This window comes from Amblyraja radiata, chromosome 6 (genome assembly GCF_010909765.2).
Source record: "Amblyraja radiata isolate CabotCenter1 chromosome 6, sAmbRad1.1.pri, whole genome shotgun sequence".
In the NCBI taxonomy this organism is placed as follows: domain Eukaryota; kingdom Metazoa; phylum Chordata; class Chondrichthyes; order Rajiformes; family Rajidae; genus Amblyraja; species Amblyraja radiata.
Genome location: NC_045961.1, coordinates 35,366,858 through 35,394,772, shown reverse-complemented (window position 1 = coordinate 35,394,772; position 27,915 = coordinate 35,366,858). Strand labels below are relative to the sequence as shown.

The 27,915-nt window shown below is 41.1% G+C and overlaps 1 protein-coding gene across 6 annotated transcripts in view; it reads right to left on the bottom strand.

The window, feature by feature from the left end:
* The window catches only part of dlg2 (discs large MAGUK scaffold protein 2), a 652,656-nt gene that overhangs the window by 18,283 nt on the left and 606,458 nt on the right, over positions 1-27,915 (bottom strand). For 3 of the 6 annotated variants that reach the window (XM_033022520.1, XM_033022522.1, XM_033022523.1), the window contains 5 exons: positions 18,483-18,582; positions 17,161-17,202; positions 15,633-15,683; positions 12,847-12,948; positions 6,709-6,881 (listed from right to left, as the gene is read on the bottom strand). In XM_033022520.1, coding sequence (XP_032878411.1) covers positions 6,709-6,881; positions 12,847-12,948; positions 15,633-15,683; positions 17,161-17,202; positions 18,483-18,582 — 468 coding nt within the window. Of the gene's footprint in view, positions 1-6,708; positions 6,882-12,846; positions 12,949-15,632; positions 15,684-17,160; positions 17,203-17,769; positions 17,816-18,482; positions 18,583-27,915 lie in introns of those variants that run through there. The other 3 variants (XM_033022521.1, XM_033022525.1, XR_004412314.1) reach the window with 2 other exon arrangements.

Here is a 27,915-nt window from a genome sequence, read left to right as displayed (position 1 = left end):
CATTCCAGAATAAATGTATATTTAATGCATGATGGTCCTTAACAACGTCCAATCTCACTGATTTAATGAAATTAATTTTACAAGTGCGGAGTCACATTTTCAGAGGCATGATAACAAGCCCACTGGCTCAACACATCTGTACCAATTAAGCGTCTATCTAAGCTAGTCCTATTTGCCAATGGTTGACCCATATCCTTCTAAACCTCACCCTATTAATGTATTTGTCCAAATGTTAGTCATTATGTCATAAAATGTCTTTTAAATGCTGTTATAGTACCTGCCTCAATTACCTCCTCTGGCAGCTCATTCAATATACCCACCAAGTGAAAAAGTTGCCCTTCAGGTTCCTATTAAATCTTTCTCCTCTCACCATAAACATATGTCCTCTGGTTCTCTTACCTCGGGTTAGAGACTCCGTGCATTCACCCTATCAATTCCCATCATCATTTTATACACCTCAATAAGATCACCCGTCTGTCTTCTGCATTCCAAGGAATAAAGTCCTAGCCTTCCCAATCTCTCCCTATGGCTCAGGCCCTCGAGTCTTGGCAACTTTCTCGTAAATCGTGTCTGCCCTCTTTCCAGCTTAATAACATTCTTCTTATAGCAGGGTGACCAAACAGAACAGAATACACCAAATGCAACCTCACCAATGTATTGTACAACTGTAACATAACGTTCCATCGACTTTATCAAAAACTTTTCTGAAGTCCAAATAGATAACGTCAACTGTCATGCCCTCATCAAACTTCTTTGCTACTTATTCAAAATACTCAATCAAATTTGTGATATACTTGATCCCAGCTGCAAATACCCGGTCCATGCCTCCTTCTTTTTCCAGACCAGATCCTCAATTTCTTTCGTCATCCAGTCTTCCTTCTCCCAGCAGCTTTGCTCTTCACATTAACAGGCACATATACGCTTTGAACATTCACCCTCCCATTTTAAAGCATTCCACTTTTCAGATGTCCGTTTGCCCACAAACAACTACGGCAATTAACGATTAAGTTTATGTCTAACATCATCAAAGTCGGCCTAGGCCCAATTCAGAACTTTAGAAGGACAGCCCGCCCTGTCCTTATCCATAATTATTTTAAAGCTAATAGAACTGTGGTTGGTGATGCCATCACGTTCACGCACGAAAACGTCAGTCACTTCCTTTACAATTTCCTGACTACAGGTCATGCTTCGCCTTGATCGGCCCTCTATATATTGCCGAAGGAAACTTTCCTGCACATTTTTGACATTTCCACCTTGTTTAAGCCCTTTACACAAAGACAGTCCCAGTCTATATTGGGAAAGTTAAATTCCCCTCCCTTGCTATGACAATCCTATTAGTCTAGTAGCTGTCTACAACCTCCTGGCCTACTTGTCTTCTATTTTCCATTAACTATTTAGGGACTTACCGTACACTCCCAATAAGTTAATGCCCTTTTTAATTTCTCAGTTTCACCCATACACTTTCATTGGATGAACTACTAATAATGTCATTTCGGACTACTGTTGTGATGTTCTCCTTAATCATAAAACAACTGCCCTCCTCTTCAAGTTCAAGTTCAAGTGAGTTTATTGTCATGTGTCCCTGTATAGGACAATGAAATTCTTGCTTTGCTTAAGCACACAGAAAATAGTAGGCGTTTACTACAAAACAGATAAATGTGTCCATATACCATGATATAAATATATACACACATGAATAAATAAACTGATAGTGCAAATAACAGAAAGTGGTTGCTAATAATCAGAGTTTTGTCCGAGCCAGGTTTAATAGCCTGATGGCTGAGGGGAAGTAGCTATTCCTGAACCTGGTTGTTGCAGTCTTCAGGCTCCTGTACCTTCTACCTGAAGGTAGCAGGGAGATGAGTGTGTGGCCAGGATGGTGTGGGTCTTTGATGATACTGCCAGCCTTTTTGAGGCAGCGACTGCGATAAATCCCCTCGATGGAAGGAAGGTCAGAGCCGATGATGGACTGGGCAGTGTTTACTACTTTTTGTAGTCTTTTCCTCTCCAGGGCGCTCAAATTGCCGAACCACGCCACGATGCAACCGGTCAGCATGCTCTCGACTGTGCACCTGTAGAAGTTAGAGAGAGTCTTCCTTGACAATCCAACTCTCCGTAATCTTCTCAGGAAGTAGAGGCGCTGTGTGCTTTTTTGATGATTGCATTAGTGTTCTCGGACCAGGAAAGATCTTCAGAGATGTGCACGCCCAGGAATTTGAAGCTCTTGACCCTTTCAACCATCGACCCGTTGATATAAATGGGGCTGTGGGTCCCCCTCCTACTCCTTCCAAAGTCCACAATCAGTTCCTTGGTTTTGCTGGTGTTGAGGGCCAGGTTATTGCGCTGGCACCATATGGACAGTTGCTCGATCTCTCTTCTGTACTCTGACTCATCCCCATCAGTGATACGCCCCACAATAGTGGTGTCGTCAGCGAACTTGATGATGGAGTTCGCACTGTGGTTCGCTACGCAGTCATGGGTATAGAGTGAGTACAGCAGGGGGCTGAGCACGCAGCCTTGAGGTGCTCCCATGCTGATTGTTATTGAGGCTGACACATTTCCACCAATACGAACAGACTGTGGTCTGTGGACGAGGAAGTCCAGTTGCAGAGGGATGCGCAGAGACCCAGTTCTGCGAGTTTGGTAACCAGTTTGGAGGGGATGATTGTGTTAAATGCCGAGCTGTAATCAATGAATAACAGCCTGACATATGAGTTTTTGCAGTCCAAGTGGTCCAGTGCGGAGTGGAGGGCCAGCGAGATCGCATCCACCGTTGATCTGTTGTGGCGGTACGCGAACTGCAGTGGGTCCAGGTTTTTGTCGATGTAGGAGTTGATTTGCTCCATGATCAACCTCTCAAAGCACTTCATCACCACCGGCGTTAGTGCCACTGGTCGATAGTCATTGAGGCATGTCACCTTACTCTTCTTGGGCACTGGTATAATTGATGCCCTTTTAAAGCAGGTGGGGACCTCAGACCTCAGAAGTGAGAGGTTGAAAATGTCCGTAAAAACTCCCGCCAGTTGGTCCGCACAGGTTTTTAGAACACGACCGGGTATACCATCAGGACCAGGTGCTTTTCGGGGGTTCACCCCTCTGAAGGATTTCCTGACATCGGCCTCTGTGACTGAGACTGAAATGCCATCGCAGCGGATGGGGGATCGGGAAGACACATCAGTATTCTCCCTGTCAAAGCGTGCGTAAAACGCATTGAGCTCGCCAGGGAGTGATGTTACACCGGCATTCGAGCTGCCTCCTGGTTTTGCCTTGTAGGAGGTGATTGCATTCAGACCCTGCCACAGCTGCCGAACATCTGTCTCGTCCTCCAGTTTGGAGCAGAAGTCCCTTTTGGCCTTTTTGATGGCCTTACCAAGGTCGTATCTGCTCTTCATGTAGGCCACTGTATCATCGGAGGTGAATGCCCTGTGTCTGGACTTCAGGAGAGTGCGGATCTCAAAGTTCATCCAAGGTTTCTGATTGGGAAACACTCGTAAGGTTTTTGTAGGGATGCAGTCCTCCACAAATTTCTTTATGAAGTCTGTAACGACTGTGGCATATTCGTTCAAGTCCGTAGCCGAGTCCTTGAACATTGCCCAGTCTACAGACTCCAGACAGTCCTGGAGTTGTTCTTCTGCCCCCCCCGACCAGCTCTGTGCTGTCCTCACTTCTGGGGGTGCGCTCTTTAATTGCTGCTTGTAGGCAGGAAGAAGCAGCACAGCGGTATGGTCGGACTTACTGAAGTGAGGGCGAGGGATAGAACGATAGGCATTCTTGATGGTGGTGTAGCAGTGGTCGAGTGTGTTAGGTCCTCTGGTGCAGCAGGAGACATGTTGGTGGAAGTTGGGGAGTGATTTCTTGAGGTTCGCCTTATTGAAGTCCCCAGCAATGGTGGTAAATGCCTCGGGGTAAGACGTCTGGTGTTTGTTGACCACGGCCTGCAGCTCCTCCAGTGCCAGACGGACGTCTGCCTGGGGTGGGATGTAGACCGCGGTCAGGATAACGGAGGTGAATTCTCTCGGGAGGTAGAAGGGACGGCACTTCACCGCCAGATGTTCAAGGTGTGGAGAGCAGGAGTTGGACAGGACTGCCACGTCGGAACACTACGCAGAGTTGACCATGAGGCAGACGCCCCCTCCTCTCCCTTTCCCAGATGCCAGGGTACGGTCCATGCGGTGGATGGGGAACCCTTCAGGCTGGACCGCTGAGTCTGGGGAGCTGGGGGTGAGCCATGTCTCTGTGAAACAGAACACAGAGCATTCCCTCAGCTCCCTTTGATAAAGCAGTCTTGCCCTTAAGTCCTCCACTTTGTTTTCAAGGGACTGTTTTACCTGCACCTCTGTCTTGCCTGTGACACTTGCATCCTGAATCCCTGACCCTGCACCAATTCATCAGCCATGCATTCACCTGTTCTTTTTTTCCTATTCTTCCCCTCACTAGCACGTCGCACTGGGAGAAATCTGGAGATTACTACCCTCAAGGTCCTGCTTCTTAACCTTTTGCCTAACTCACTGCATTCACTCTGCAGGTCATCATCCCATTTCTACCCGTCATTTTTGCCCTGATTATGTTTCGCAGCCAATCAGAGACATCCTTGTCCTTAACACCAGGAAAGGAACGCACAATCCTGGAGTCCCATTTGCAGCCACAGAATCTCCTGTCTCTCCCCTAAACTTATCGAGTTACCTATTACTAAAGTCCTGTCTGATTTTACCCTTCTCTGCTCCATCTTGGTGCCATAACCTGGTTGCCATTGCTGCTTTCTCCTGAACAGTCATCCCTCCCCCAAACAGTACCCAAAATGGTATACGTATTGATGGAAGTGGCATCTCTGGATAGAAGGAATTGGCAACGTTTTGGGTCTCCAGAGATGCCGCCTCACCCGCTATGTTACTCCAGCATTTTGTGTCTACCTTCGATTTAAACCAGCATCTGCAGTTATTTCTTACACATTGATGGAAATGGCCACAGGGGATTCCTGTATAGCCTGTCTACACCCTTAATCCTTCCCAATGTGAACCCAGCTACATTTTGCTTGTACCTTAGTGTAACCACCTCACTAAAACTACTATCAATGATGCTCTCAGCTTCCCAGATGATCCATAGTGCATCCAGCTCCAGCTCATACTATCAGTCAGGAGCTGCAGCTGGACACACATCCCACAGGTGTAGTCAGTAGTAACATCAGGGAATATTGGAGATTCCCTGATCTCTGACATTTTGCAGGAGGAGCAGACCACATGGAAATCCTACACAGCCACTCCCAAAAAGGCTACTCCAAATTTTTGGAGCACTTGGCCAGATTTTAATTGATGGTGGAGATTTAAAAATAGTTAAAACTTTTTCATCCTGCCTCTTTTACTGTACATATTTTACTTTCTGAAGAAGGGTCCCAACCCGAAACAACGCCTATTCAGGTTTTTCAGAGATGCTACCTTACCCACTGGGCTACTCCAGCACTGTGTGGCTTCTCTTGTATTATTTATTATTATGCTCTATGATTTAGATTCATAAATAACTCTTCAGTTGGTTTGGTTGAGTAGATATAAAATTACTTTCCCCATGCACCTAGATTCCAGATATTATATTCTGCACCTACAGCTAGTTCCAGTTGAACAGACTTCCATTGAGTGATTGTGGGCACTGTAAGTGAAATTAATGTCACTGAGCCATTGTAAAATATGACCTAGTGATATTGTTGTTGACACACAGCTTTGTGTACAGGGTATAAATAAAGTTTCCATCATGTCTTCGACAACTGTGATTTTTGACACATACTTACTCTTCTAAAAAATGGCTGGTCATCTATATCTGAAGCAGTGAGAAGCTGTTATTTATCATTGTTCTCCTTCCATAAGATAGAAAAATTACAATAAATTCATTCATTTAGGAAAACATGACTTGCTAGTGAAGAGTAGAGAACATAAATTCAAAGGTGGGAGAGTTCTCCTTGGTTTTGGACAATCGCACAAATAGCTGAATCCTTCATATTTTAAATTACAAAACAACTCTGTAGGTCTACTGATGTTTTATTTTATTTGGTCTTTTTATTAGTGTTTTATTGCTTTATTAATGTTTTATTTTAATTGGTGTAAAAATTAATGAAGATATTAATTTGATTATTTTAACATGGATATTTGATTGATATGTTTTTATTTTAAGACTAAAATGTGTGACAACTGAAGGAAATGCAATTAATATGAAACAATTATCTATTTTAGTATGTCAAATATGATAATCAATTGTACTAAAATTTGAACATTTTAAAACCTTGATTGATCTCTGAAATGTTTGCAAACAATTTGAACAAAAATTATTTAAGAATGACAGATTATTTTTTTAAACTGATCTCTTAGCATTGCCTAAATAGAATGCTAGAATCAAAAGTCAAAAGTCCAAACTGTTTCAGACTGAATGTAGAGTCATGTCAGAAAAAAATGGGTTTTCTATAATTAGCTAAACAAATGGATCTGTGCCCAAAAAACACAGACTAATAATATAGGAGTATCTCAGCGGGTTAGGCAGCATCTTTGGAGCAAAGGAATTGGTTGGAGACTGAAGGATTAGTTCAGACTGAAGAAGGGTCTCCACCCAACTCGACCTGAACATTTTTTTTTCCAAATACCTGTACCTTTTCTTTTATCTTCAACCAAAATTGACATTATGTACCACAGAATATTGTTCTCTTAAAAATTAAAAGAAACAACTTACCCTTTCAGCCACATATTTTACAGATTGGACGCTAGTTCCATATAGATTATCATTGTATTGTCCTGCTTCAATGAATTTGTGTTCTTGGATGTCCTTTTCCATCTGATCTCTACAAGTAACAAAGTGATAGTCTCTTCCGTCCATTTCATAATCACGCTTTGGTCTTGTGGTATCTGTATAAGAGAATAAGAAACAAAGTAATTTGGGGATTTTAAAAGCAGATTCCCTGAATATATATCAATGCTGTATCAACTAACTTTGTCTAGTTCTAAAAAAAAGTTCTAAAAAAGGTCTACAGCATGCTGCATATTTTAGTTTCTGATGTATTATGTTTAAAATGCACAAATTTGAAAGAAGTATACAGAGTACATATTCAAAAATACAGGAAAGGTTTTTCTTCAAATTAGCTTTATAAAATCATCTATGAAATAACTTTATTGGTGATATAACTGAATACCACAAAGGGAGTCTTTCAAAACACAGTCTGCTTCTTAATGCACACAGAAGTTGCTATTTTCTGGCAAGCATATGTAGTAAATTATACCTTAGAATGTTTTTATCTATTTAATGAAATAGTATTTATGTATGATACCAGTATGTTAATGAGAACACCTTCTGAGAGAGCAACATGATTCCATTACCAGAATATTTTTATTAAACAAACCATTAAACTATGTACCCTGGTTACAATTTATCAAAAATTAGTCTCAAAAGCAGACAAGCTTGACATTATCTCACCGCCAAAGCATTTTATAACCATTAACATTTTCATTTTACCATTTCACTTTCAGTTCTTTATTGGTGCCCTGCCATTATTTTCTATGAACCTCTTACCAACCAAGAGATGCAACATAGCTGGGGCAAATCTGCCTGATTATCTACTGTCCTAACTTTCTAAACTGTACCTTGCTTCAGCAATGTTGTGGCATCATGATCTTGTTGCACAGTGAACTGCATGGAGTTAAAATTAAGTCCCATAAAAGTGTCACACTAAATTTATCACAGACTGTGGACTCCTAACAAGCAGTGACAGCCCACTGAATATGTCTGCTAATTTAGTAACTGCTATTTGGCAGGCTGGCAATTCAATCATTTTGATAAACCAACAACCTCAGCTCAGAGTTCTGAAATTCCTTCATTTATTTTATGAGAATACATCTTGCATAATGAACGCCAAGGATACTAATTTTGCGACAACAAAGAAAAGGCAGTAAGAAACATTTACTTGCCTGAGAATGAAAGCATTATGGATTTTTATTTTATCGATGAAGCAGTAGCATCAACAGTGTGCAAGTTCACTTTGAAGAGGTGCAAAATAGCACGATGAATTGATGTGGAATAATCTAATGTGGAATAAATATTTCTCAATATAGAAGATATTTCTTGAAAATATTTTTCCAAGGTATATGGATGTTATTATCACAGGTTGACCTGGATTTTATGACTAGTAATAATGCAAAAGTGTTTGCATCTGAAGAATAGTCATTGAGCTATACATCATGGAAGTGGGCCCTTTGACCCAACTTGCCCATGATGACGATTCCCCATCAATACTAGTTCCACCTGGCTGCATTTGGCCCATATCCCTCTAAGCCTTTCCTATCCATGTACCTGTCTAAAGGTCTTTTCAGTTTTGCTTTAGTACCTGCTTCAACCTCTTTCTCTGGCAGCTCAATCCACATACTCACAAAGATCTAGTTGGGATAGGTTGAGCCTTTCTTGATATTGGTTGATCAGGCAGTTCTAAGAGGTTCCTGGTGTCCAGAAATGGTAATCAACAGATACCCAGCTCCCTGAGCACTCACGGCAGTCTAACATTACCCGGACATGCATTGAACAGCCCATGGACAACAGCCACTTGTTAAATTTTAGTCAACATCATAAGATGAACCTTGACCTATCATTTGAATACTCTAACATCTAGAGGGCATATTGTAAGTCACAGAATATTCTGAACTGGAGAAACATTTTTCCTTTCTTTGTAATTATTCATTCGCAAAGATGTTAGAAATCCCTCACCATAAGTATATTAGCTAGTTGGGTGGATGATTCATCAGCAACATGAAATAACTCCTCAAGCATGTTCATCCAACTTGATCTAAATGTTATTCACTAAACATGTATTTGTACACTGTGGATGGCTTGATTGTAATCATGTATTGTCTTTTCGCTGACTGGTTAGCAGGCAACAAAAACTTTTCACTGTATCTCGGTACACGTGACAATAAACTAAATTCAATAAAACACTATTGACTATTGCATTTGCATTCACCACCACCCCTTGCAGCATGTTCCAGGCACCCACCACATCCTGTGTAAAAAAACTTGCCCCGAGCGTCTCCTTTAAACTTTTTCCTTCTGACCTCAGTCTTTGCCATTTTCACTCTGGGAAAAAGGCTCTGACTGTTTACCTTATCTATGCCACTCCATGTATACTTTTATATACTTCTATCAGGTCTCCCCTGAACCTCTGACGTGCCAGAGAAAACAATCCAAGTTTGTTCAATCTCTCCTTATGGCTAAGCATCTCTAATCTAAACAGCATTCGAGTAAACCTATTCTGCATCTTCAAACAGTGTGGGAACAGGCCTTTTAGCCCAATTTGCAAAGGCCAACCAAGGTGCCCCATCTACACAGTCCCACCCACCTGCATTTTGTCCATATTGCTCCAAACCTTTCCCTCCATGTACCTGTCCAAATGTCTTTTAAATGTTGTCATAGTATCCGCTTCAATTAACTCCTCTGGCAGCTCATTCCATATACCCACCATCCATTGTGTGAAAATGTTGCCCCTCAGATCAATATTAAATCTTTCCCCCTCACCTTAAACCTATGTCCTCTGGTTCTTGACTCCCCAACAATGAGTAAAACATGGGGGGGTGGAAGATTGCAACCTTCACGTGGTCCGCCCTGTTTCGATGAATGCAATCAACCTGGCATGCATAATCAAATAAGATCAAATAGAAGGTACACAAAAATGCTGGAGAAACTCAGCGGGTGCAGCAGCATCTATGGAGTGAAGGAAATAGGCGATGTTTCGGGCCGAAACCCTTCTTCAGACTGATGGGGGGTGGGGGGGAGAAGGAAGGGAAAAGGGAGGAGGAGGAGCCCGAGGACGGGGGAATGGGAGGAGACAGCTCGAGGGTTAAGGAAGGGGAGGAGACAGCAAGGGCTAGGAAAACTGGGAGAATTCAACGTTCATGCCATCCGGACGCAAGCAACCCAGGCGGAAGATGAGGTGCTGTTCCTCCAATTTCTGGTGTTGCTCACTCTGGCAATGGAGGAGACCCAGGACAGAGAGGTCGGATTGGGAATGGGAGGGGGAGTTGAAGTGCTGAGCCACCGGGAGTTCAGGTAGGTTATTGCGGACTGAGCGGAGGTGTTCGGCGAAACGATCGCCCAACCTCCGCTTAGTCTCCCCGATCAAATAGAACGTTGTCCTACAACTTTAGGCTGTGCACGCTATAGGCAAGCAGATGTAAAACATGGTGCATCTACCTTACACATGCTCCTCATGATCTTGTAAACCTCTATAAGATCACTCCCTCATCCTCATGCGCTCAAAGGAATAAAGTTGTAGCCTGCCCAACCCCTCCCTATAGCTCAGGCCCTCAAGTCCTGGCAAGTCCATGTTGCTGCAATACTAATACCTACTCATCAAAATGAGAATTTGGCCAGCAGCTCAAAAAAAACAGTACTCTCTGCCCACCCACATTTCCAGTTTAAATCACACTTGCTTCCTCATTTTTTCCAATTCTAGCGAAGAGTCAATAATCTCAAATGCTGACCGTTTCTCTCTGCATAGTCACTGCCTGATCTGCAAAGTTGCTTCTGCATTTTCTGCTTTTGTCTTGGTTTTCCAGAATCTGTATTTTTTCTCCTAAAAATACATTATTTTATCATCCTTGCAATAGATTGCATTTCCCCATTTGCCTTTGTGCAGTATCTCAACACAGGTCATTGTCCTTCAACAACACACATACTATAAACCTCTTTGCTGTAAACCCCATTATTCTCCCACTTATCAGCTTAATGTATAAATATTTGAATGAAAACTGACAGATATAAGCCTATTCCCCAATTGTGTCTGCATTGGCTGCAACCTGCTCATTTTTCTTAAGTTTATACATTGTTATGTCTCTGGTGTCTTCTAAGTATGCGTACAGAAATCATTTTAGTAATGAAAGTAGTGCAAAGCAATGCCCTGATTCACTTGAAACTTTCTAGTATCATGGTCGAAACATAGTAGCTTCCATTAATGATAGCAGAGATAACTGCACTTAAGTCCTTTGTTTAAACCAGTGACTACTACCAATTCCAACAAGATTCATAATATCAAACCATTTTATCATTGCTTTTTAAAAGTTAAGATGCACATTATTGAACAGGCTTCCATTATCTACTTTGTAACTTGCTCTGAAATTCAATCAATTAGGAATGATGCAGTCTCTTTAGAATAATCTGGAGGGAGGATAGGCAATGGAGGGAATGGGAAAGCAAAGAGATATTGATGGTGTCATATGGTCTAGGAAGAAAGCAGTATATTCTTGAAATTGTAACATGTAGTGGAACATTTTTCGTCTTGAATATTAGAACGTTATGGAAAGTCCACGGCTAAATGCCATCAATTCCTTAGTACATTGGTGATTCAAGGTTCACGCCCAAAAGCATAAAGCTTGTTTTGAGATCACTGATGCAGAATTGTTCTGAGTGTACAAGACCCCTGAACAGATGGCCTCACACTTTAAAGAGGGCACTACTTAAGGCAAGTTACTGTATGAGTCATCTATCATATTTCAGGTAGGCTGACTCTCTCTGGTGACTGTAAGTGGGAAGAGAGATAATAATTTGTTCAGTTCAATTGTGCACCACAGATGTTCTCCAGAGATGCTGCCTGAGCCCCGTAATATTTTGTCTCTTTCATTGTAAACCAGCATCTGCACTTCTCTAATTATCTACTCAACAGACTACAGACCTTTGTTTTCCATCTTTCAATCTCATTGTTATTGGATTCTTGACCGATTAATAATCTCTCATCATCTCTCGTGAGTTTCTCACCATCGTAGACCTGCCGCTGACACGAAGATCAATGCTGTCTGTCTCTGACCTTGTGGTTTCATCCATTGAAGTTGTAGATCCTGCCTTTGCTGGGAGCTGATTCCCAGCTATTCAGTACAGTAGTTTCTGGTTCCAGGCATCTCGTTTTCAGACCTTACACTTCCTTATCTCTGTGTCTCCCTCTCCACTGACTCTCAGTCTGAAGAGGGGTCTCGATCCGAAGCCTCACTCATTCCTTCTCTCCAGAGATGCTGTCTGTCCCCGCTGAGTTACTCCAGCATTTTGTGTCTATCGCCAGTTAATTTAGCAGCCTGTGATGTCCAGCCTCAGTCTCACCAGCGGTCCGTGTTATCGTTTACATGCAATGTCTTTGCCATTCTCAAACATTCCAAAATGTTTCTTACTCACACTCACTTTGTATGTGGGAATTAATAAGCTTTGGCTTCTTCCTGCTCCTTTTCGACACATATGATTTCATTTATTTATAGATATTGTTTATGATGTAGCGCGTGTCTTGGAATAAAGCACGAAGTCGTGTTTAGAGAGACACTTTTTATTCTGATCCTCCCGGTTGTAGGGAAGACCAAACGAGAGAAAGATGGCACCCAAACCCCAGCCTTTAAAGCCTCCGGCTAAGGGCCGCCTCCGGACTGAACCACTCCTGTGCCGAGGGGTTCGACACTAAGGTGGCACGACCCTTGGGAGCCGCCACAATGACACTTTATAAATATTTGTGTTTTGTTTTTTGTATGCTGTTTCACATTTGCTTTTTATTCTTTTATTCTGTCCGAAATAAATAATTAATAAATAAATAAATAAAAACCTCAAACAAAACCATTAATTTCGCAACTAGATAAATGGATGACATCGTGGAAAGGAATAGGTGTACAATAGAACTTCTGAAACAATGCTCTGCACTGCACAGGTTATATTTTGAAGTGTGATCATTACCTTAATATTGATAATATTGATAATCATCTTTCTCAACTGCAAAGTATTTGAAATATGAAACATAGAGCAAATATTCTAAATATCACTAAGTTTATAGTCAGAAATAATTGGAACACATGCATTACTTACGTGGAACACATGAGCCGAATTTGTCTGGGAATTCTGATATTAGATCATCATTAACCCGATCTTTCATTGGACCCAAGATAATGACAGGTCTACTGTAATTAACTGACAAAGAGATAAATATTACTTCATAAATCATGTAATGTCACTTTAATGATACACTTTGCTATGAGAAGTTATCAATTAATTTCTAAATTAGGCAATGTTGTTAATTATCTTGGCTACAGCATTTATTGCTGTTTGCACTAAACGTCATGTCTGTTGATTTTGTAATTTAATTGTCTGCTTGAGACACAACCTATGCTTAACTTCCTCTGCAGGGAAGTGGGGAGTAAATGGGATGTGTGTTTGAATCAGTGAATAGGTGCAACAAAGTTCCATTAATTTTTGGACCCGGTGTTATAATCCCTTCTGTGCTAAACATGAATACGACCTCTTTGTTTCTTTTATATTTGTAACATACACTAATTTGCAGTAGGATTTAAAAAAAACGAAACTAATCCATTATTTTGCAAAATTTCAATTAAACAGTTCTTGGTGAGTGATGAATTCTTAAATATTACTCTAATACATATTAAATAGATAAGTATTACAGCTTACCAATGGAGAAAATTGAAAATACTTTCAAGACTATTCCCATATTCTAAAGCCAAAGTTACTAATTTCGAACATTCTTTTTACATTATATTAAGTAAAATCTGGTTTGGAGATTTAAAAAAATAGAAACAGGAATTAGAATATTTGGATTGGACATGTAGACCAGTAAGTACAAAAGCAAGAATGATGGCAAAAAAGAAACATGATGATGCTTCAAAACATAAACACAATTTTAAAAAGAGCATAATGAGCCAAATTTGCTTTTTGTTTGTCTAAAAATTACTATTTGACTCATTATTTATATGCCATTATGCAATTTTAATTATTATTTTTTAAATTCCAAATCCAAACTAGAAGAAAAACTCTACATCATTTAGCCAATACAGTACTGGAAGATCTTTAGGCCCATCAAACTGGTGCAATTTAAGATGAGGCAGGTGACAGGATATTGTTATGATGACTGACTTTAAAATGTGTAAAAGTATTTACAAGTGATGATAAAGATGATGATGATAATCTATTATCTTTGTACCATAGCTAGGTATCGTGAAATTCTTTGTTTTTGTATACAAAGTACACAAAAGAGATGCCACAAAGGCGCTGACAAAGTTACAAAGAGTACTCATCCCTTCTTCGTCCCCCCCACTGGGTCCCCCCCCCTCCCCCGACAGATAACTAAGGAGAATAACAAATGTGTCCATAGTTTTTAAAGGGGTTGATGGATTAAAAGGTCAGAGATTAACTTTGCACGTGAGCAAAATGAGTAACACTAGGCATTGATTAAAAAAATCTTGGATGACAAGTTTGGAATAAGAAACATATTAACATAAATAACAACAAAGGAAAATTAGTATGTAATTTACTTGGAAACTAGACAAATTATGAAGAAAATGCTTCTTATGTGTTTTTTTCCCATGAACAGTGGCGTGTCCCCGTCATACAAGTATACTGACAAAGGTTATCAAATGTGATCGAAAGTAGTGTCTTACGTGAGATTAGATAAAGAAATTTAATCAGAGATATTACGTCAATGTGTTTACGAAACATTTAAGGAGATGGTTTGTTCTTATACTGATGTAGCAACAAATGTTGCCATTTTCATTAACCATACTGTCCCACACGTGACTTTTTAGGTGACTGCAGGAGACTGTGCAGTCGCCACATGGTCGCCACATGTTTGCGGGTGGTTGCCGGGGATCGTGAGGAGTTCCCGCATTCTGGGAACTAGTCGCGGCCTCATTATGGCCAGCGTGAACTTTTCAACATGTTGAAAAATTAGCGGCGACTAGAATGAAGCCGCCATGGAAAGTAGCGAGAATTCTCGTGCCGTAGGTGGGTCGCCAGGAGGTCGAAGGTTCTCATAGGTTGTAGCCGGTGCTGACCGGTGAATTTCATTGGCTCATTGGGGGAAAAAAACATAAGGGATAGTTTTCAGAACCAAGGATAACCGACCGGTAATGTTAAATGTCCGCTGGACTTCACAGCCGTGTATCTCTGACTTCTTAAAAGTTGTCTCCACTCCTTCTCCCCCCTCTCCCCCCCTTCTCCCTCCCTCTCCCCCCCTCTTTTAAAGGACTGTACTTTAGCCATCTTAATTACAGCGCCAACCTTCCTGTTCATGGCGGTATCATCTTGGCTTTGTACCGTGTGAATTTCACTCAGACAGCGCTCCTCCTGCTTACCCTGTCCCTCGCCTGCATAATGGCCTGGTGAAGGAAGGGGGGGGTGTGTGTGTGTGTGTGTGTGTGTGTGTGTGTGTGTGTGTGTGTGTGTGTGTGTGTGTGTGTGTGTGTGTGTGTGTGTGTGTGTGTGTCACTCTGAAAGTCGCTGTTCCAGTTGCCGGTTTTTCAGGCGACTGCCGGCAGTTTCTTTGGTTTGGAGATTAATGCGAAATATAATATTTGGATTGTACATGCAGGACAATAAGTACAAAAGCAAGGAGTTACGGCAATGATTCTTCAAAAAATTAAAATAAAACCATTATGAGCTTTTAATTTCTCTAAAAATATTATTCGATTCATTATACATATGCCACTAATGAGATTTTAAATATTATCTTTAAAAATTCCAAATCTAAACTAAAAGAAAAACTCTCCATCATTTAGTCAATACAGTATTCAACCGACTCACTAACACCTTAGAATGGAGCAATGAAAGCTTTTCTTTTTAATCTATAATTCTGTTTGACTTACTCTCTTGCTGTGTGACTGGTTCATATGAAAGAATGCAGTCTTCTGGGACTCCTGAGCAAAGGAAAAACAAAACATTAATGTTCTTTGTTCACATTCTTAAAAATAATAGTCATTCACTCTTAAACTAAAAGACACAGCAACTGTTTGTATAAAAGGGGCGCCAGGAGTTTAAACTTAAGATCTTATGAGGACATTTTGAGATGAATATGCTTTGTAAAGTATTAATTTTCTCTAAATGTTATTGACATCAACATTACTTACTATGGAATTGATGGAAGTTGATTTTTATATAATGAATATAATAAAGCCCAATAAAAATAAAGAAAATTCCAATAAGTTACAGGTGATGTATAACCACACTGCATTTCTATTTTAAAACAAGCAGCTATTTTTGAACATCTACATAATAAGTGAATTGAATGCTGAGAAATTATGCAATAGAAAGTAACTGGAAGATAATCTTTCAAAATCAGAATGTACACAAAAAGTTTATTTAAAAAATGTTTTACCCAATATCGTGTTTAAGAAAGAATTGCAGTTGCTGGAAAAATCAAATGTAGACAAAAAAGCTGGAGAAACTCAGCGGGTGATGCAGCATCTATGGAGCGAAGGAATAGGCGACATTTCAGGTTGAGACCCTCCTTCAAACTAATGTTGGGGGGGGGGGGGGGAGAGAAGAAAGGAAGAGGCAGAGACAGTAGGCTGTGGGAGAGCTGGGAAGGGGGGGGGGGGGGGGGGGGGGGAAGAAAGCATGGACTACCTGAAATTGGAGAAGACAATGTTCATACCGCTGGGGTGTAAACTACCCAAGCGAAATATGAGATGCTGCTCCTCCAATTTGCAGTGGGCCTCACTCTGGCCATGGAGGAGGCCCAGAACAGAAAGGTTGGATTCGGAATGTGAGGGGGAGTTGAAGTGCTGAGCCACCGGGAGATCAGGTTGGTTATTGCGAACTGAGCAAAGGTGTTGGGCGAAGCGATCGCCAAGCCTGCAATCGCCAAGTCTCACCGATGTAGAGCAGTTGATACCTGCTCTAGCGGAGGTGCAGGTGAACCTCTGCCTCACCTGGAAAAATTGCTTGGGTCCTTGGATGGAGTCGAGGGGGGAGGTAAAGCGACAAGTGTAGCATTTCCTGCGGTTGCAGGGGAAAGTAGCGGGGAGGGAGTGGTTTGGGTGGGAAAGGACGAATTGACCAGGGAGCTATGGAGAGAATGGTCTCTGCGGTTAGCAGAGAGGTGCACCTCCTCCAACCTCATCTAAATATTGACCCAAAACGTCGCCTATTCCTTCGCTCCATAGATGCTGCCTCACCCGCTGAGTTTCTCCAGCTTTTTTGTCTACCTTACACAATATCATAGTTGCCTAAAGAACAAATAAGCAGGTCATCATTCAGTAACAATGTGCCTCTGGCTTGATATCCAATATTCACTTGCATTCTTTATCTGCACCATTTACCATGATAAAAAATACGTTAATGACATTTGATTCCAAGAAGGAAATAAATATACTCAAAATGAAATAAACTTACTGAAGCTGCTTTCACTTTCACTGGCATTTGAAGTAACATGTTCTGCAATAATAATAAATCAAATTAGGAAGAATATTTAAAAAATGTCCCAAAGCAATGTTAGAAATTTTTATTTTAAGACAGAGAATCGTATGCATGCTGCATAACAGAAATGTACATAATTAAAACATAAAGGAGCGTTTATAGAGAAATAGCATTTAAAAGAGCAGCAGTATTTTTTTTTCATTTGGCAGGAGGAGGGGAAGATGGATAGGGACATTGCACGGTGCAGAAGGGAATGGGGAGCAATGCAGGATCCTAGACTGTTGAATCTACATGCTGCTGTACACCCTGGCAGCACAAGTACACAATAATTAATATATTATAAACAATGAATGTCATCAAGACAGGAAACACATTCTAAGAGGTATTCTGGACAGAATTTGAGCACTAATTTCAATTACTCATGCAAAAGTATAAAGAAACTGAAAACATTGGAGGATTTATATAGGTTTCTGTCGAAGCTCCATCTTTACATGCTGGGATTCTCCTTGGGGATATATGCAAATAATAATTAAAGAAAGGTAATTACATAGTGACGTGTTATTCTGGTCATTCTTCAGAACTTACTCAGAGTCTTTGTTCCATAACCATCGTCGGCTAACCCGGGGATCTCCTGCACGGTAGTCCCCAGACAGCAAGCAAAGACAGGAAGAATAACCGCAGAAGAGGAAGGAAGAAGTCAGTGGATTTGAACTGAATACTACCATGACAGACCATGCAGATAAGTCAATCAGGAGCCCACTTACACCTGCACAAGGCAATGTGCCAGAAAAGTAATTTTTTTCCAGAAGGTTTTTGAGACATACCGAAATGGTGCTTTTCAAAGACAGTATCCCTTTGCTTCCCTAACGTAATTGGATTTCATTCTGACTTAACAACAAAAAGATAAAGAGTGTTTGCTGAGGTGTGTAATCTGGTTATACGTTCTGTGACTGTGGTTAGGTAAAGGGATGGACAGTGGGGTACAGGATATAACAGAAAACATTCAAAATAATGTACCAGTGGCATGAAAATTGCAAACAATCTGAAATTCTGACCATTTCTGGTCAGGTGTCCATTTGTTATGAAATACAATATACATAGGTTGAAAGAAAAGGGACACAGTCTCATACCTGTTTATAACAAGTTTGGCTTTAGTGGAACACAAACAAATGATGGGATCCAGATTGCTGTCAAACATTGGTCACAGTAGTATAGCCTCACCTACCTCTGTGTGAGTGTATTTATATATGGTTGTCTTTTGAGCACTCTCAGCTATGCTGCCTCTTAAGCCTACTTACGTTCTGGATCACTGGCTTCCTGCTCACTGTTGTCCTTGTTCTTGTAGAATGGGAATTTTCGTGAAAAGATGACGTTCTTTTTACGCTTGTCATTGAATGACTGTGAAGGAGAAAAGGCATGGGGCAAACAGGGACAACTACAGTAAATGCTGTCATACTCATGCTGAGAAACACACAAGTTGTAAAAGTGGAAGTAACAGCAGTGACGGAACATTTACGAGCCATCTTGTACCAAATTCAGATCAAGTTTACTGTTGGTTTCCTTGGAGAATATATGTTCTGGAAGATGTCAGCCCCTTTTAAGTGTTTAATTGAGGAATCGTTTTAGGCTATGTAAAATATTTCCACTACAGGAGACTTTATAGGCCCTAGCATATAGAAAAGGATAATGGTAATGACTAGTTATTGCATCTGCAGTTCAAAAAGATGCATAAAGTCTTTTGAACTTTTTGATCAAAAAGAATGGAAGTTATCCTGGAATATTAAATACATTACACATTAACTGCAAACTTTTCTTGAGAGTAAGCAATGCAAAACAATGTGAATCACTGGGCATTAGGATGATACATTTATTAATGCACTCAACTAAAAGTGAACCCTGTGAAAGACTGAATACATTGGGAATATGGGCCTGTAGCCAGTGATCATAGGTATCTTTATTTCAGTGGACACAAAGTTGAGCCTGACATGCTTAGGATTTCCATTGCCTTCTATTTTCTACTGCTGGTAAAGCCACTGAGATTTGGGAGATTTGACATTAAATAACTGGAGCAGATTTCCAATTTGCCATTCTGGGTTAAGACTTGCATTTAGTATTGTTCATTTCCAATGAGTGCAATGACAGTGAAAATCAGATGGCTTTTCACTTGTCAGTTTCATACCAAGTGATATTGAACTCTATTGTTCCAACATGATGCAAGAAGCAAAATCACAGGGTTCATTTAGAAGATAGTGTGTTCAAAAGGGAACTGCAGATGCTGGAATATCGAAAGTACACAAAATTGCTGGGGAAACTCAGCGGGTGCAGCAGCATCTATGGAGCGAAGGAAATAGGCGACGTTTCGGGCCAAAACGTCGCCTATTTCCTTCGCTCCATAGATGCTGCTGCACCCGCTGAGTTTCCCCAGCAATTTTGTGTACCTTCATTTAGAAGATAACTGCTTTAGTGATAAGCAACATGCTTTGGCACGTTTGCTTGCCATCCAGTGAAATTATCTGATTAAACTTAAACACAATAACCTGATTCCTACAAAATACCAGAAACCATGAGGTTTCTAAAGTTAACATTTGCTAAAGTTATCATGTTAATTGAATTGATAAGTTTTTTTTAAAAAGAAAATACAGATATATAATATGATTGTCCATTCAATAATGACTGAGATCTTGAGTACAGGCAATATTCTGCACAGATATGTGCAAACATTAGGCAGTTAATAATCCTTTACAAAAATTTATGGCTCATAAATAGAAAAGAGATTAAGTAAATCCTGTTATTTATAAATAGTAACTTAATAAGTATTATTGCCACTGCTATTTTACTCCACTTTTACATCTGAACATAATTCAACATTTGTTCAGAAAAAAAATAATTTAAAGAAAAGGAACATATGAACAGAACACATTGGGCTTGATTTAATAATTTCCCATTCATCAATGTTGTGTCAGGATTAGCTATGATGAGATTGCACTTGTAATGGAACTAGCAATTGTTTTTACATTGCTAAACATTCGGTATAATATTGTTTTTGGCCAATACGATGCACAAATGGCATATTTAGCATTTTGCTGGCAATGCACAGCATGGGATACTGTTGATGAACTCTGAACATATTATTTTACATCAATGTTTTTTTTCATTCGTCTTATTATTTTACTTTTAAGATAGCACATATTTGCAAGTGCTCATAAGTTGGAAACGGTTGGGGAGAAAGGGAAATACAAATTTCTTCGAGGCAGATTTTGGGCACTGGATTCAGGATTACATCAAATCTCTTACAAAAAAAATATTAATAAATCTACTACAAAGAAAGGACTATGAACTCAAAATAGTTAAGTAAATATTATATCCTATTCAGCCTATAAATTATTTGGTTTGGAAAGGAAATTAATTAAAATTGTAGATGTTTTTTGAGGCACATATTGGCTCTGTGGTTATTCTTCAGCAATAATACAATCAAATAATTAAATCGCGCCCATTATGAAGACATGTTGCTACTTAAAACAATGCTATGAAACAATACACAAACCATGCTTTGTAGGGAAGGAGTCAAGACAAAGAGGTTAAAGCGGCTAAAATAATAAACATTGTCCTGTTAACAGTTTTTGGATTCATGCAAGCAAACATGAGAAATGTAATTTTAATATTAAAATGACATAAGAAACATGGAATGTAACATGTGTTTTCTCCAAGATCTGCGTAATTGGGCCTGAGTAATGATGGTCACCATCCAGTTAAAAAAAATCAAATTCTAATCAGAAGCTCAGATTTAGTGAACCCAATTTTCAAACATATCACAGAATAACAGCCAGAAATTCATGCTTAACTGGTAACACTGAATGACTAAGTTGTAGCTTCAGATTTTATTTTGCTTCTGAAATTCTGATTCTATTGAAACTAAATTAATAAACAAAGCACAATGAGCAGCATAACTACCTTGTGCATTTAGTGAAGATGAATCTCAGGCCACGATGCCCATTCTAACTATAAGAATGCATCAGATTATTTTAGATTATCTGTTAAATAATGCTAAATCTCAATGAAAATCACAATTCTGGTAAATAAATGTAATTAACAGTTCTTTATAATTATGTTAGTGTTGCTTCTTCCTGCTTTTTGCAAAAAATATTCTCGTCCTCTTCTTTCCAGAGACACTGGCTCTGTGATGGAAAGTAAATTTGTGGACACAAATACTTCATTCTATTTGATCACTTCTGATGTGAGAGAGCTGGCTGATCATCTAATTCATTGAGTACCAAGATCAAAATTCGAACCCTTCTGCTCCCTTACTGGAAGAAAACAACCTACCGAGAATGCTCAGAAACATGACCATTTTAAGATGTACCTATTTAATTTTTTGTTTATACAATGTATCTGTCATTGATTGTTTTTTAAATTAACTTGAGATCCATGACCAAAAACTGCAAGGAGTCAATTTTGCTTAAAATGAATGGTGGTCAAATAGTCCATGCAGTTACCTTGATATTAATCACAATAATTTTCAAATATATTTTGATTCCAAAGAGAGTAACTGCCATGTTTGAATTTTAAGAGATGATTCATGAACTTAAACAGTGAAAAATATGAAACCAAGATAGGCATTTAATATCCACATGACATCTTTAACTTCTTAAATTTCCTTAATATTCAAGTTCAAGCTAAGACCCTGCAAACTATTATGGAGGTAACAATTGTAATCAGTCACAAAGCAAAACTGTATTAAACACCAACATATCATCAGAGGTCAGATTAAATAAATAGGAAATATGCACATGTTGTCAGGTCAATCTACAAAAGTAAATAAACAGGTTGTTTGAAAGTAGATGAGAGATCTTTGTAATATCTGGAATTTGGAAAGTTATTGTAATCTGAAAAAAATGTTAACCTGCCACAGATCTCACCTCTGCCACTGGAGGTATAAAATATGCATTAACAGAGTGTTCTGCAAAATATGTCTGCACAGCAGAAAATGGGCTAAGATTGGGAAACATTTTTCTTGATTCAGCTAGGAGTTGATTTTTCTGTATTTGATTGTGCGCGTATCTTTTTTTCTCAGTGGTACCAATTGAGATGGGTCAATGGGAGGCACGGTGGCGCAGCAGTAGAGTTGCAGCCTTAATGCACCAGAGATCTAGGTTCGATCCCGACAACGGGCGCTGTCTGTACGGAGTTTGTACGTTTTCTCCGTGACCGCGTGGGTTTTCTACGATATCTTCAGTTTCCTCCCACACTCCAAAGACGTACAGGTTTGTAGGCTAATAGACGGTATAAGTGTAATTTGGCCCTAGTGTGTGTAGGATAGTGTTAATGTGCTGGAATCGCTGGTCGGTGCGGGCTCGGTGGGCCGAAGTTTCCACGCTGTATCTCTAAACTAAACACAACTATAAAAATACTGTGGTCATATTGATCCTCCTTCTCACATCCCACTCATCTATTTCATATAAGGTCAAATGTGCTCTAGCTTCCAGATGGCTCAATCATACCTCTCTTAACTCGCTTGCAGGCACAGATTGATGAACCCGCATTATGGGGATACTTGTGCCATTGTCTGACCTTGAGGCAGTGCAGCTCCAATATTGCACAGCTCTTTGTGAAGAGCCTGCAGACCATCATTTTCAACATGGAAATGTTGGCCAACTTCACATCAGCATTTGCAATACAATCATTATCTATTTGCTGATCATCTGATGGCAGAAATCACAATCTCTAAAGCAGCACTGACCAAAGCCACCCAGCTGATGGGTAATGCGTGGGAGCTTAATGGGTCTGTCCCACTGAGGCGATTTTTCAGGCGACTGCCGGGACTGTCAAATCGCCGGCAGTTGCCTGAAAAACCGGCAACTGGAACGGCGACTGTCAGAGTGGAACACACACGCACACACACACATTGCTTCCTTCACCAGCCTGTTATGCAGGCGGGGAACAGGGCTGGTGAAGGAAGCAATGTGTGTGTCTGTGTGAAATTCACATGGTGCAAAGCCAAGGTGATACAGACACACACCACGATGAACAGGAAGGTTGGTGCTGTAATTAAGATGGCTAAAGCACAGTGTACAATAAGTCCTTTAAAAGGGGGCGGGGGGAGAGGGGGTAGAAGGGGGGAGAAGGAGGGAGAAGGAGTGGGAACAACTTTTAAGAAGCCAGAGATACACGGCTGTGAAGCTCGGCGGACATTAACATTACCGGTCGGTTATCCTTGGTTCTGAAAACTACTACTTAAGTTTTTTCCCCCAATGCCAATGAAATTCACCGGTCAGCACCGGCTACAACCTACGAGAACCTACGACAACCTTCGACCTCCTGGCAACCCACAAGGACCTCCTGGCGACCCACCTATGGCACGAGAATTCTCGCTACTCTCCATGGCGGCTTCATTCTGGTCGGCGCTAATTTTTCAACATGTTTTTTCAATATGTTGAAAAATTTGCGGCGACCATAATGAGGCCGCGACTAGTTCCCAGATAACGGGAACTACTCACAACCATCAAGGCGACTCCTCAGCAACCACCCGCGAACATGTGGCGACCATGTAGCGACCGCAGAGTCTCCTGCAGTCGCATAAAAAGTTGCCTAAGTGGGACAGGCCCATTAATATCTTGTGTCATTGTTCTGGATTCTAATATCGCTACAGTTATTGTGGCTTTCAAGACCATTTGGTAATTTGTCCCCTCGCATGGAGCTAGGCCAGGTGATGAGTGGGTAAGTCAATCAATAAAATTCAAGGACCCCTCTCAGAAAAATAGCATTATAGCCTACTCACTAGTGCTCCCATAAAGCCTTCATGCTTGTCTGTCCGTTAGTGAGCCCTGGCTGCTTGCCATTCGCACCAAAGAGTACAGTCTGAAGCCAGGTCATCTAGGTCTACAATAGCTCATGGTTACCTTTCACAGGTATCTCCATCCACCTCTCCTCTTAGAGAATAATTAAGTATGGCAGGAGAAGATCTGGTTAGAATAAGTAGGATAGCCAAAAGCCAGGAGAGGCACAACTATCTTAGAAAACAGCACCTGGATGCATTGATTCGGACAGCTGGAAAAATGTGGTGGCTACAGAGATCTCCTATTTCTGGCTCTTGTGATGCGGGTCATGCATTGCTCTTGCTCCTCATCATCCTCAAGGACTGGCAGCTCTACTACTAATGCTCCCATAATATTCAACAATGAAAAGCATGTACAAGTTCAGTGCTCACCAACACTCACTGCAAGACTTAATTAGAATGTTCAGCCTTGCTAATTGCAAAATGCTTAGTTCTACCTCAAACGTCAACACTTGCAAGCAAATTGATGATACTTTTCAAATTGCAAATGTCTTTGTCATCAGAACAACTTTTCTATGCTGATCCACATGGTGGTAATTAGATAATGAAATTCAGATAATCTGTTAAATGACTCTTCAGAAATCCCAATGGTTCAGTATCTGGCTCACCAGGTAATGTTTCCCAAGCACTCTCAAGTCTCACTGGTCACCATGCTCCCCCAAGTCTAACCATGGCCTACAGTGGACTAGAATGCAGTCTCTATGTTCTTCCAAGATTTATTGCACTCTGATTCTCATGCTCCTGCAAGATACACCGGGTCGGTGTTTCCACACCAACCCTCCACCCCTACCCAAGACTTAACAGGTCTCCCGCTCCTGGACTCCCCGAGACTAACTGTGTTAAATGGAGAACATTATTAAGCTCAGGGATATTGTAAAACAAAATAATTAAAAGAGCAGTGGTGAATGATGTAGAATGGCATAGATCAGTTCGGACAATAGATTCAACATGTATCTATTGCATTCATTAAACAATTTCACAGGGGATGTACCAACTGGGTGTTTGCGCATGGATTGAAACCATCCACATAATGTGCATTGTGCTTTAATGCTTCAGACTTTAACTCTGTATCACTTTTGGCCTTCAGCAGTTTCACCATTCTCTATGTCTCAACGCTTCAATTGTCTGCCCAAAGCTCTAAAATCACAAAATGGTTTGGGATCAAAGAAGGAGGGGAAAAAGTATTTTTAAACAGAAAAAAACAATGCAAGGTTTAAAATAATCAATTGCTTAGAAATTCCACTAAATAATTGTTTTTATCATTTGCATCACTCGGATAGTTTGAGTGACTCCTGTTGCCAGTCACGCTTATACTCTGGAAACACCCTTATTTCTGCAGGAGGGATGAAAGTGATTAAGCAATGTGAGTCACACTTTCCTAGGAGTATTATCCTTGAGCATTCTTGCTCATGATATTTACAATGAACCACTGAAAGAGTCTCCAAGTAGTTACCGACATCTTTGGATCTTCCCCATATTGCACAACACTGATCGATATAATCCCCGCTCCTATTTGTTGCCAATTATGACTATTCCTCCCTCCAACCTCTCGCTGCATCGATCCCCAAACGCCTGCCACCTCGGTGCTCGCCAACCGCCGACCTGTCCTTTCCATTACCCTAATCATCCCCTCAATATCATCCACTCCTTTCTGGCTCCAATTCTCCCTATATAATTCCTAAATTCTTATGTCCTTCCACCGTACACATCCTCCAATCCAGGTATAGGCCCAATTGCTTGATGGGTAGAACATTTTCAGCAACTGAAGTTGTATACAAAGAGCCAACATCTAAAATGGTCATTAGTGCCTTACTTCAGAGCTCCCGAATGGATGTTTGAGACATTCTAAAGAGTGTGCACATCATATATATACTACGCACTACAGTATATAGTTTGTGGTAGGACTCTGAGCACCATCCTCAATCAAATTATTTTTCAGCATTTTACAGTGAATATAAAGCAAATAGGAATCCTTTCATATGAGAGAGTGGGGCAGAGAAAGAGAGAGAGGGGGGGAAGAGGAGGGGCAACCTCCACCTCCCCCTCCATCCCCCTCCACAACCTCCCCTCTCCCCCCTCCCCACCTCCCTCCACCTTCCTCCCCCTCCCCCCCTCTTCGTTCCTTCTCCTCCCCCCGCCCCCCCCTACTCCCCCTCTCTCCTCCCCCCTCTGCACTCCCTCCACAACCCTCTCTCCCTCCCCCTCCCTCTCTCTCTTTCTCTGCCCCACTCTCTCTTCCCCTCGAGTTAGGGCGGGGATGGGGTAAAAGGAGCCAATTAATAATATTAATATAATATCAGGAGGGGTGGTTAGTGTGGGGGTGGGGGTGGTTAGTGTGTGTGTGATGCCACAGGCTCCCCCCACCCCCCCCCCCCCCCCCTTGCAACCGTGTGTTGATGGGACGGGACCCAACTGGTCCCCCTTGGTCTAGTTCACAACAAAATTGAAAAGCAAAATAAAAGCCATGATTTAGGTTGAAATACTTTGAAGTGTTTGAATAACATGACAATACCAAACATTATTCATACTCATTGTAGATTGGCTATTGCATGTTAGCCAATCAGAATGCTTAGTAGTAATAACCCCGCCTAGTGCATGCTTTATAGTGTAAGAACTTGTTTATTATATTCAGTAGATGCAGCAGATTGAATGTACAATGTACTGCATATCTGACACTGGAATGCCTATTAAAGATGCTTACACCTTTACCTATGTGCGAGTCAGCTAATTACATGGTGTCAGAAAAGTGGCTCTAACTCACTCCGCTTGTTTACCGCGATTTATTTTCTTTATCAGTTTTACCTTCAATTTTTCAATGTTATGGCCAACTCCTGTCGAAGGCCGAGTCCCCTTGTGTTTGACTCTGACATAGCCGAGCGATGGCACATGTTTGAACATGACTATGCTCACTATATTCGCATTGTTCACCGGAATGATCCCAATGATCTGAAGGCATCGCTACTGCTCAATCTAGCGGGTCCAGAGGCAATGATTCGTGCAGCCAACTTCGAGTTTGCCCCAGCTATCAACGACGCTGATGGCCAGGTCTTAGTGCCTGCAGAAACTATCGATAATCCAACTGTCTTACTCAGAAAATTTAGAGAGCTATGTGACCTGCCCTCGAACCGCATCCTTGAAAGAACAAGGTTTTTCGCCCGTCAGCAGCAGGTCGACAAACCTGTCGAACGCTTCATCAGTGACTTACGACATATGGCTACACAGTGCCGCTTCGGTGAGTTGACTAAAGAGTTAGTACGAGATAAGATTGTGGGGGGGAATGAGCGATCGCAAGCTAAGACATGAGCTACTTCGAAACGCCGATCTGACTTTAGATCATTCATTCATTCATGTCGCATGGCAGAGGTCGTCGCCCCGCTCGCAGACTTTGATCCTCCCAGCCCGCAGCAGCAACACAACGTTAATCTTGCTAACTACTCTCCCCGCAGCGTTTCAAATATGCCTCCGAAAAGTTCTAATGTGCCTGCCACAAGATGCCCCAACTGCAACTATTTCCACTCTAGAGGGCGCCAGTTCTGCGTAGCCCATGGGAAAATTTGTCACAATTGCAAGAAGCTTAATCATGTTGCGATGTGTTGTCAGTCTCGTGGGAACGCTACCTCAAGGACAAACCTGCACCTGCTACAACAAGAACTGTCTGACTCTGACTCCCAAGAACACGCCAATGCTTCCCAAGGGAATGATTCCGATAACACTGACAACGACTCTGCGGTACTTTCTCTCCTACGTTCCTCAGGCAAACTGTTGGACCCAGCAGTGACCATGGTGATAAACAACAAGGCCCTGACCTCCAAGGTCGACACGGGTGCAAAGGTGAACATTATGTCGTTAAGAGAATTCAATAAGATCAGGAGCACGGAGCGAATAAAAAAGGATTCCTC